This window comes from Ornithodoros turicata, chromosome 2 (assembly GCF_037126465.1).
Source record: "Ornithodoros turicata isolate Travis chromosome 2, ASM3712646v1, whole genome shotgun sequence".
Classification (NCBI taxonomy): domain Eukaryota; kingdom Metazoa; phylum Arthropoda; class Arachnida; order Ixodida; family Argasidae; genus Ornithodoros; species Ornithodoros turicata.
The window spans coordinates 122947459-122959647 of record NC_088202.1 but is presented as its reverse complement, the minus strand read 5'-3'; the positions used below and the strand labels follow the sequence as shown (position 1 = coordinate 122959647).

Sequence of the window (12189 nt, the reverse complement as noted above, 5' to 3'; positions counted from 1 at the left end):
GCTCTAAAGTATCCCGAAAGGCAGCAAACGTCACGCCCAAGACGGTCTTTCACTAGATTCGATTTCACACGGTGCCAGAGACACCGATGAGAAAATGTCCGGAAGTTCTGCTTGAACTTCAGGCAAAGAGGTCACGTCGACACGTGGTGTCCCGAGACTCTGGCTCATGGGTACACGAAGTGGCAGCGCAACAAACAACAAACAACAAATTTTTACGAATGTAGTGCCTGCGGAAAACAACCAGGTGACTCGTGTACAAGCTGCAGAAAGGTGTCGTAAATTCAGCACATAATTTCCTTCAAATCTGCAGGTCTTAACGCGCATCCCAGTAAGAGTAGATGGCCAATACCTTCTTATTCTTCTAGCTCGGGGATCCTCTCAAAGTTTCATGAGCGACAGTGGTGTAGCAAAGGCTGCCTCAACACGTGTACAGTGAGATTGATGTTGCGGCGCATAATGGACAACAGCTCCGCGTCCTTGGTGAAGCGAAAATAGAAGCCGAAGTCGACGGTGCGAAGTTCATGTTAGACTTCGCTGTAGTTGCAACAGTGGGAGCAAATGACCTCCTACTGGGTGACGATTTCCTCTGGCCCTTCCGACGCTGTTATCACGTTTGCCACTAACTCCCTCGCAGTACTCGGCGATAGGCCTCTGAGTGTTTATGTATTTCGTCTTGCAGTAAGTTGTCCCTCCCTTGACCAGAAAGCACATATGGGTGCGCTACCGAATTTCTCTCATGGTACGGAAACATGTATGAAATAAGCGGATCCGAAGCTTTACATCCTGAGCTACGAGTCGCGCATGATGGTATTGTCGTAAGGAATTATGAGTTACAGATAAAAATGATACAGAGTACATGATGAACACGTCTTTGCGTCTAACATTATTAATGGAAAACTCAACTGTTGACGTGGCGGAGGAGGTGACAGCTTGCAGTTTCCGCTTGCAGAAAACGATATGCAGGCTCTGCGTGAAATTTGACGTCCATCACTAGAAGATGAGAGAAAGATTCGTCGACTGTTCGTTCTCGCAGAAAAGAAGTAGACATAAACGTAACCTCGTTCAACGTCGGAGTGACAACTTCGAATCACGAAGAAGAAGCGGTGGGGGCCTTACTCTTTTGTATTTATGAAAGTTTTGCCAAGTATTCCATGGACATAGGAAGTTGCAATTTATCGTACCACTGAATCAACACTGGAAGTTCTATCTCACAAACGTCATGGGGGTTGTTTGCTGCGCAACAATATTTGACCACGACCACGGTGGCTGATCTTACGAAAGCAAAAATCGAGGAAGTGATACAAGGCGTTTCGAAGAAGTATCTAAATGATCATCTATCTGAAGGCGACGATGATGCAAGCCTGTGGTGTTCGGTGCAGGGCGATGTCGAGTGCCATGAAAGTACTGTATGTATACCGACATGCTCAAAATGACTACTGATAATTAGTTTGTAGAACTAAAATGGCATACGCATTGTCCTTAGCGTGATATATTTGCGGCGTCCCAACCGCTACTTATCTGAAAGCCACCATGTGTCTTATCCGCCGTGCGGCTAATACGTGTCAAATTACGGAACACCGGAACATTGTGGAGCAATCTGATCGCATGCCGTTAGAATACTGCGCACGTCGTCGACCTTCCCTGGGGGGGGGGGGGGGGGATTGCACATTGTCCTTCACAAGAGTGCCCAGACTGGATGTATCGCCGTTAGTATTGTTTCAATGTTACCACATGCTAACAGTCATACATAACATTTGCGTGGTTTAAGTAAGAAGAGTTAAATGCGTCCGAGATTGCGAAAGCTTTCAACTGAACGCTGCATTCGAGAGAAAAAAAAGTTAGGGGGAATTGCAGTGATGAGATGACTCGTCCAGGGCCAGGAAGTCCTTTTCACAGCTTGGTTTCGTTTTGGTTTCTTGCTTTCGTGTTAGCGCCGCGAAGCAACTGTGGCTATGAGCGGCGTACAGATGTGGACAGATGGAGAGAGGACAGCAGGAAGGAGTGGGGGACAGGGGGGTTGGTATGCGTCCTGGGCCGGCTTCAAGGGAACTGTGCCGACATTCGTCTGGAAAGTCTGCCGTAAAACCCAGGGAAAACCCCAGACAGCACAGCCGGTGCAGGGATTCGAACCCGAATCACTTCCCAGTCTCGGCGTGGAAAGCGGCCGTCTTGTTTCGTTCTAGTGTAACACACATTGGCTAAACGAATCTTACCCTTCTTGGTGTTCCTTTATCCTGCCAATTGGCATACGTTGTAATCTTAATGTTATCTGTGATATAACGACAGATATGCACCGGCGGCATGATCGAGTTGGTAAAAGTATCCGCTCCTGGGTGGTAGCTGGTGGTCGTTCTGCAGACTTAGAGGTGGTGGGTTCGGATTCTACCACCAGCTGTGCTGTCAGAGCTTTTCCCTGTGTTTTCCGGCAGACTTTCTAGATGGATGACGGCGCACATCGTCCTGAAGCCAACCCAGGACGAGCACTAAGTCCCTGTCTCCCACTCTTCCTGTTCTCCTCTGTCGCCCTCTGCACGTCGCTCATAGGCACACTTTCTTCGCGGCGTTAACACGCAATAACAAACAAACAAGCGTTAATGAATCTAACAATGACAGATTGGATTTTTTCTGTGCCTGTAGAGCGTGCTTTGCCTGCATAAGAGTAGAGGTAGCAGGAGAAGACGACTTCACGAAACTGAGAAAGATTTGTGCGAAACACTCGCGTACGCTGTTTCAGACAAGTAGAAGGCTAATAAATCGGTACGGCAACAAAGTCGGAACATTTGAGGTTGGATATCGATTATTGCTATTTGTATTTTTTATTTTATTTTAAGTAGACATTGTTTGCAATCTCTTATTACGCGGCACTACCATGACAAGTACCTCCTGGAACCTGTAGGACAGGTCGCGAAAGAAAGCAATTGGTAGTACTTTGTGACTCGGGAGAGGAAGATCATCTGCGATAATGATTATATCCAGTATCATAAGGCACAATGAGCACGCTTCTCGCACGGGTAAGGGACAAGGCGTAGACTAGCTGGTGAAGCATGACCATGGAGGAATACCCTGAAACATGGAGCGAAGAGGACTTGTGAACTTGTGCTGTGTCGTCGTCTTCTTTGTTCCGTGTCTCAAGGTATTCCTCCATCGTCACGCTTCTCGCAGTTGAGCGAAGGTATTAGCGGGTGTGTACTTAAAATTCGGCACCAAGAATTAGATGTAGCCTATAGGTAGTGTTGTAATGGAAACAGAGGAAAATGGTCTGACCGGGTAATATGACCGAGGAAGAAATGTGTTCTACGCGATCAGTGCGAATCGCTCTTTAAATTGCTTAAAGTCATTGGATAACGCGTGCTTTGGGCACTAGTATTCAGGTATATCTTATTTTCCTCGTACAACAGGTATTACCGGAGCTGTACGAGTCAACGAGAAAGGTGACCGGGATCTGGATTACTCTATACTGGACATGAATCCTGAAACAGGACACTTTCACGTAAGTGAGGACTGAAATGTCCCTGTACAGTTATTAGAAATCATGACACATGGCTGTATAGTAAAGTAGTTAGAATATTGGTTTTCAAATATGCAAAGGATAATGGTCCTTCATACACTCTAAAAATAGAGCTTCAGCGCATAGCAGGCTGTGCGCCAAGCATTGCCACGAATGAATGGGTTATCGCTTCTGATTGGACAAGAGAGAGGGCGTACGCCTTTTTGTGTAATGATCATGTATCAAAATTGACACAATAAGGCGTGCGCCACCGTCTTCCCTCAAATCAGAAGCAATAGCCCTATAATTCGTGGCAGTGGTTGGTGTAGAGCGTGAAGTTCTGTTTGTAGAGTGTACAGTGTTAGTAAGCAAAAATACGTACACCGTGTACAGTGGCGCAAAAGTTACTTCATTGCCGACGGACACTTTATAAACCTGCGTAAAAAACCTTACCCGAACTCATAATCACGAATAAAGCAATGAAGTGACACCCGATACGGCCTTAGTACACATGCAGTAAAGAGCAACTCGCCTGTGCGCCACTTTCCTCGACAGCCTTGCAATCCTCCTGGATTTCTCATATTCCTCCCTCCAGGAATGGAAACGGATTACATTTCTTTCATAACTATCCTGAATGCTAGGGAAGAGCCTACACAAACCTTGAAAGCGTCTGAATATTTCTCAAAATGCTATTTGCGAAAGGTACTTTTTGCCAGAAGACAAGTTATAGAGGCTGTTCATTTTTATGCGTTACAGATTTGTTATAAAAGAGTTGCGAGATCAGCATAGATATCGATCGTTCAGTTCAGTTATAAAGCCATGTGGAAGAAATGCGGAAGAATATCGGAGAAAGTACGCAACTACAAGGTGACCAATTACCTAAAATTCATCGATCGACTTTTGAACCAGGGATATGCGGGCGGAGACGAGATAGCAGAATGGGAGATGGTCCTCGTTGAAAGCTATTCCATGTTTAAAAACCCTGAAAGCGCGCGTTGAAATACCCATAGGCGAATTTTGATATGCAAATGAGCCGAAATCGAAGTCGCTGCGACCGGGGAGCACTGCGCTCCTTCCACATCAGAGGGCCACGTATTTTGAAGTGACAGAGCTGACTGCAGTAGGTCTGCTGGCAAGATTAACCACTTTCCGGCCCACATAAGCCTCCTTTGACGAAGGTGATGCGCTTCTGGGGGGCGCTGGTTTGGTTTGGCTCATTTGGATATTTCACGGCACGCGCTGGATTCGGAATTTTTAAAAGATAGAATGGCTTTCAACGAGGGTTGTCTCCCATTCCGCTATTTAGCTTTTGCCCGCAATTCCCTAATTGAAAAGTTATTTATTGAATTTGAAGCAATTGCTCGCCTTGTAGTTACATACTCCCTTTGATAGGACTTCCCCCTGGCCATACAACGCACCTGCAGAAACGACATCTATGCTGTTCTCACAGCTTTATATATATATGTAACCTGTAACGGATAAAAATCAGAGTTCGAGGTACCTCGTTACTGTAACTAAGTTCCTTCTTTTTTGTAACTTGGAACTTTTAATTACTTTACTTAAATTTTACTTTTAATTACAGTTACTTTTAATTCGCTTTTCAGTAATGTCCATATATTTTCTTGCTTTCTCTCCAGGCATTTGATGGCATTTGATGCCATAAAACGTGATATTCAATCAATGACAATATTCTATTCAGGAAGTAAGGACCGCTGCCATTGAAATGAAGCTGAACCATTGTGCGCCTACAGGGAGTAAGATGCAAAGCGTTCGAATTGCTGGACATAAACGAAAACGATCTAAGTGTGTTGCACTCCTCCGCAGGCAACTCAAGGTCTAACTCGACTGCTGCACCTGTGTACTGCTATTTTGTGTCCGAAGTAACTTGGAAGTAACTCGTTCTTTTTTTAAGTAACTCCGTAACGGCGAGTTACATTTCAGGTTGAAGAACTTCGTTATTAACTTAGTTACATTTTTCACACGGTAACTTAACTCGTAACGAGTTCCTTTAGACGGGTAACATCTCGATCTATGATAAAAGTAAGCACCCGGTATATTAAATGGCCAGGAAAATAAAACCAACGATCTGGTGATGGTAAATCGAACAGAAGTCTCTGATCTGGAGTCACCAATATATTTGAATGCGGCGTCTGATTCACGCATTAATTAGAGTATATGAGAAATTGTGCTTCATACATAAGCCTGCGAGCGAAATGTGTCGCCGCCATATCAGATTGGTGTCAGTAGCCAACACTGAGGATTTACGAAAATCCTTTCCAAGAACAATACTGCCAGCAATAAAGTAGTAAGTAATGTAAAGTAGAAATGCAGTAGAAATAACTTGCACCACAATTTTATTGAATAAGGGAAGAGGAATTCGACTGAGGAATCGGAATGTAATGCTCTGAGCGAGCACCTGCAAGGCTGTTCGCGATACTTCTGAGCGAAGGTTAATTATTGATTTGATTTGATTTGTAAAAAAGAAAAAAAAAGATTGGTTGTAAAAACTCTCTAATAGCGAGTTTTAGTAGCTCCAGTTTAATAGCAGTTCTGATAACGGAATATTCATGGGAAGAGGTTACCAGAAATTCTCACGTCGTGATCGAACAGCGAGTAATGTTCAGAGGGAGAGGCGTTGCCGCCCGGTAGCAAAAACTAAGCCAATTTATTGCAGCTCGTTTTTCCATAACAAAAGTGGGGTTTCCGACTGAGAAGAACTTGCCTGTGTTTCGGTCATGAAGTTTCGAGACTTGTGCGATTGTCCTAAAGTAAACTGGACATGTTTATACGAATACACTGATGGAACAGGCAGAGTTATCCGTTCCACGGAGTATGTGGAGTATGTACATAGGGTTAGGGTTGCCGCCATTTCCGTCGGCAAATACCGAACACCGGGTAGGGTGGAGGGAGGGATGATGATTCTCGCGCTCTCCATTTCGCTGCAATGTACGTTGCGCTGCAAACAGCGTCATGAGATGCTCGTCACGAAGTAGTATGAACTCATACGACATCGCACGTTATTGGGAAATAGATAATGTATTCGTTTTGCAACTTCGGACTTGGTTACAGTGCGGTAGCAAGCGTAACGAAGTGGACGATGCGGCAAACGAAAACCTCAAGTCGTGAGGTTTTTACACCGACTTTGACACTTTCCCAACATTTTATATCAGGATTACACCTTCATCCGGACACCGAATGCAGGCCCTGAATTTCCGAACTGTCCAGAGAAGTCCGCATAGGTTGCAACCCTATGTACATCAAACCTAATCGATTTACATTAGAAGTCCTAATTACCAGCAAGGGCCTAAGACACGTCAGGCATTCGAATAGGTCATCATCTTTCATGTCACGCACTCTTACGTTGTAATTGCTTCGCAGGTAGTGGCGAATTTCTTTGGAGTGCGTCACGAATTCGTCGATGTACCCAATATGACAATCCACTGGGCAGGAGGAAGGACATCGCCTCCCTCCGATGTGCCACTTTGCGGATTCGATGGTTCAAAGTGCACTGACGGTGAGTACCTGATGAATGCCACGCTAATAAGTGCTGCACCTACTCTCCGTGCAATATTATACACATCTCGTAAGGCTCCGTCTTTGAGTTTTTGTGCCCTGTTTGTACACATGTGTGTCTCTGGACAAGGCGCGTATGCTTCTGACTCAATGTGAAAAGCAAGTGCCAACTGTAAAGTTATCGGCGCATCATCAGCGGATGACGCTGTTGTAAAGTCCACTGTGCAGTCGGCGAGGAGAGCTGGTGATAAAACAAACGTACGAATGCGAGGGAATGGTGGAGAAAACGCTCTGTGATGTACCGGGAGTGATAACTGTACAGCGTTTGAGGGGTGCATTTCCGATTACCGTTTAGCAAGACATTACCGGCACTTTGTGCACTTCCCTCGTGATCTGTGAACATCTTAACATCCCGTTTGAAGGAATTGTTTGTCTTGGCTTCTCAGCTTGAAAACTTACAACGGTAATCAGTAATCGCTCTGGAGTATTTCTCCACTAATAAATGTAGCCTACATCTCGATATTTTTCTCTGTCATCATTGTCATCATCATCATTATGTCGGAGGGAGAAGACGAGGAGTTATTTAGTACTGTTGAAGGAATTTTCGTGCTAACGTAATTAGCAGGACGTTAATCCGTAGACGTAGGACGTTAGTGAGTAATTAGCGTAACGCCGAGGCAGGCTACAAACATGAACGACACAAATACGTACGTAGGCCTCCAACGCCCAAAAGACACGGAAGAAAAATGGACGGAAAAAGACATAAAGCAAGGATAGAAAAAGCGCAGCACTACCACTGTTTAATGCAATGTGGACGAACAAATTATTTATACAGTGTTAGAGTTAAAGTGGTTCTCAGACGAGTGCGCGCACTTGTAGTTCCTGTCGCAAGAACTGTACTTCCTTCTTTGTGAGAGTTATCGAAGGTTCACTCACAAAATCAGAATCTTTTAGCTGTATCATCATGTACTTCTCTATTGTCACGCTCTCGTTCTGTGCTTTTTTTCGGCTATCACATGGGTTGCCTCGATTCGAGCATTGCAGGTATATACACATCTTATAATGGGATGATTGATTCAAAGAACAGTCAGCTGGGTGCAAAGGTTGTTCAGGCGGTTGTTCATGCACCTGCCTGTTTATACTACGCACAGTTCCTTACAATGTACGGGGATTTTGTAGACCACTTCTTGTCCACACAGGACAAAGTCGACAAAGTTCCGCTCATGCTTGATACCGCAAATTGTGACTTCCTTTAGTTGGGCGGGGTACACCTGGTTGCTCTGAGCTTTGCTATTTGTTTGTGAAGGCTCTGTCTGCAGCAGCACTAGTGCCATCGGATGATGGCACTAGTGCTGCTACAAACAGAGCCTGGTCACGTTCGGGTCACCAAATGTGGCGTAGGAAAGGACTGACAACCGTACCCCGTGACTGGTGGAGAACGACTGGTTTAATCGCGCTCAGCGCGCTCACGTTCAAACAGAGCTGCCATCATCCGATGGCACTAGTGCTGCTACATGTTCAATCTTATAGTGGCAGTATTTTGTAATGGCTTGAATCAAGCAAGATTTTGCGGCACCTCTTTTTACCAGCTCTGTATGTCCGGAGTCATACCTCAACAAACATTTTTCACCACTCGTGTTATACATGTAGCAGGAGTGGTTAGGCTTCAGGCTAATTTGAATGAACAGGAATTATAAGTATCCTTCCTCAGGGGATTCACTCGTAAACTCCAATCCCGGGAATACAATTTCTCAGCCGATGCTGTAGTTCTCGGTCACCCTGGGTCATGAATAGATTCACCAGCGCCGGTGCTGTGCATTAGGGTAGGATGTATGCATTTAAGGCTAGCCACCTGGGTCAGACAGCGCGATTTCATTTATTACAAAAAAAAAAAAAAAAGAAACAGATATATAATCTGGAATCCGCCCCCAGATAAGACTTGCCTCCTAACCACATGCAGCGATCTGGTGAAAGTATGTCAAGAATGAACCCGCCGGTCAAGAGCTGCTTCTTCCAACAAAGACTGTTCTTGCGCTGCTATAGCATGACAAATTTCTCGTTTTACAGTTGACGCATCCTATTCTTCCCCAAACAACTCTACGAGACTGAGTATGTGGAACAAAGAAACAAACTGCAAGCTAGCTAGTGAAGGCTAGTTGTTGCTAACATTTACCCGAGTCTGGGAAGTTGACAACAAAGCCCTTTTGTGTTTGTCCTTTGTTCGTAACTCCCCAGATTCCGGGAAATGTTTCCAACAACCAGACTGAATTTATAGCGTCGGAATAAAAAAAGAAGTAGGAAAGGAGTCTGGATTTCGCTGTGAGAAAAAGGCTTGCCTTCGAGCAACGTGCAGTTGTCCGGTGGCAATATGCTAAGGATGAACCGTCCGGTCAGGAGCCGATATTTTCAACAAAGACTGTTCTCGTACTGCTATAGAATGACAAACTTCCTGTTTTTCAATTAGCGTATACTGTCCTACCGCGATGAGCTCTAACAGACTGAAATGTGAAACATCTTTCTGAAGGGCTGGATTTGATTATTGGTCGACTTTTCTTAAGATGTCGCGTGACGCACCATAGATGGAGCAGGGGGGGGGGGGGGGCATATGTTTATTAAGAAAAAGAAAGGAAAGGTTAGCCAGGCAAATAGCCGTCTTGCTATTCCAAAAAAAGGAAACGAGAGGAAAAGAAAAAAAACTGAATGGGAAAAGAAGAAAAGAAAGGAAAGAAAAAGAAGAAAATAGACACTATAACAACGTCACATGCAGTTCACGAGTCCTGAGAGTCGAAGAAAACTGAGCAGAAATAGGAGGGATATGTTTATTAAGAAAAAGAAAGGAAAGGTCAGCCAGACGATGGTCGGCTTGCTATTCCAAACACAAAAAAAGGAAAAGAAGGGAAGAAGGAAAGAAAAGGGGACGAAAACAAAATTGAAAGAAAAGAAAACTAAGAAAGGAAAAGGGAAGGAAAAGAAGAAAAGAAAAGAAAAAGGAAAGGGAAAGAAGAACAGAAAGGGAAAGAAAAGAAAAAGGAAAAGAAGAAAAGGAAAGGAAAATAGAAATAAAAGTTAAAAACAAAGGAGATAAGGGAAGGAAAGGAAGAACACAAAACTAAAACTGAAAAGTCACACACACAGTCACACAATCACAAGACGTTGACAAGCGTGGAGAAGGCGGAGGAGCGCTGTTGTGACTGCCCACTGGGTCGAGAGAGAAACACAGGGCTCACAGGGAGCCCAGGAGACCCGTGTCACGCAGAAAGGGGAGCACCGCTTTTGTGACTCTCCACTGGTTAGCTCGCTGCACAGGGCCAAGGAGTGTTGCGAGAGAAACGTCTGTCCATTCGTTCGTGCACCCAAGCTCTGAGAGATGTTGCCAGAGCACGGCCCGATGATGGTGGTGACGCTGACAGTGGAGGAGCTGATGAGAGATATCGTCTTCTACAGCGCAGCAGGGGCAAGTGGGAGATGACACGCGGCCCATTTTGAACAGGAGTGAACGGGTGAGGGCAACGTTCAGCCAGAGACGATGTAGGAGGGTCTCCTCCTCGCGGGTACAGCGGTAGCCGATGACAAACTCCACTGAGGGGTCGATGGACTGCAGGAACGCATTAGGTCGGATAGCGTCTACAACAAATTGGCGGGTGCCGTCGCCGCAGAGACGCCGTATAAGCAGGCGACACGCAGACACCGGGAGCGGTAGTAGGGCCACCGGCGTGGCGGCATCAAGCGCGGCGCATCTCGCAGCCGCGTCAGCACACGTGTTTCCGTGTAGCCCTGTATGCCCGGGTACCCACTGAAGGCAGATACGGTGGCCGACCGAGGAGAGTTGGGCGTACTCCTGAAGTACCATGGTACGCAGATCACTCACGACACTCGGGTGGTATGTGGACAGGAGCGCCAAAGACGCCTTGCTGTCTGTGAGGACGACCCACGCATCAGGCACAGATTCAGCGATATACCGCAGAGCGGTAAGCAGTCCGAGCAGCTCCGCATCCGTGGAGGACACTATGTAGGGAAGTCGGAGGGCGAGGTCATGGCTTTCCTGCGAGACGTAGTAGGCCGCTGCAGATGACTCATTCGCTACCGATCCATCAGTATAGATGGCGCGGCTCAGAGGCGGATAGGCCGAACTGAGATGCTCGAGCGCGAGCTGGCGGCCTCACAGGCACATCGTTCTTCCTCTGAAGGCCGAGGATAGTGGCACAGATCTCGGGTCTTGCAAGCGTCCACATCGCAGGGGCGTGCAAGGGCAGAGAGAACTGTGCAGGGACGGACCCCTTGAGGCGAACGAGAGCACGACCGAAGTCAGAGGCCGGGCAGTCTTCGTCGACGTGGCGAAGGTAGTGGAGAGGGTGCCGAGTAAGGTACCGTGCGAGAACACTGAGGGTTGCCCCCGTCCCGCAGGACATCGATCGACGGTTCACGTGCCAGAAATGGGCTGATGAACGTAGCTCCCAAAAAGAAATATCAGGTGGAATAGACACGCTTAAACCTCCTCTTAGAGTATTCATAAATAGAGCAGAAAATCAATATATTGCACTGTTTGTTTGTGCTTCCCGTATAGAAGGTTCAGTCCGCGCTACGACAAAAGGCTGCAAGCGGTGGTGTTCTATAATTGGTGTCCCACGTTGATTCTCACTGGCGGTGCTGCCCGACAGCTTACCACAGGCGTCATCCATTTACGTGTGATAGCCTCGACTTCTCATTAAGCATGTTCCGCACGAGATTGATTGAACATATAAAACTGTACACATTTGGTTCACAAGTTCACGTAACCATTGCTCATTGCGTTGCACGTGAATCAAAAGGGGCACTACTATCGACCCGAGAGCCAATGAATGAAAATTCACTGTACTCTTTAGAGCACTGCTAAACGCGTACGAAATACGATAGCATTGCAGCAGACGAAGGACGCTGTGACCATACATGATTACTTTGGTCTTATGGTATGTACAATGAATCCGGTGAATAACAGTGGTATATACAATGAAACAGTCAGTGAAGAACAGTGCTACATACAATGAAAACCAGTGAAACTATCAGAAATGTGCAATTAACAGTGAAGAAAAACTGTACAGTAGTAAAATCGCGGACAGACGCTATTAACACACACAGAGGTCGTGACCCAATAAATAAAACTCTAAATGGAAAGCTAAGACCAGCTTTTATTTGATATTTGAACACTGCAT

General features: G+C 45.9%; 1 protein-coding gene across 1 annotated transcript in view; it reads left to right on the top strand.

Annotated features, from left to right (window-relative positions):
• The window catches only part of LOC135386030 (atrial natriuretic peptide receptor 1-like), a 378177-nt gene that overhangs the window by 285134 nt on the left and 80854 nt on the right, over positions 1 to 12189 (top strand). Inside the window, exons 5-6 of the mRNA XM_064615739.1 lie at positions 3399 to 3490; positions 6866 to 7001. Coding sequence (XP_064471809.1) covers positions 3399 to 3490; positions 6866 to 7001 — 228 coding nt within the window. The remainder of the gene's footprint in view (positions 1 to 3398; positions 3491 to 6865; positions 7002 to 12189) is intronic.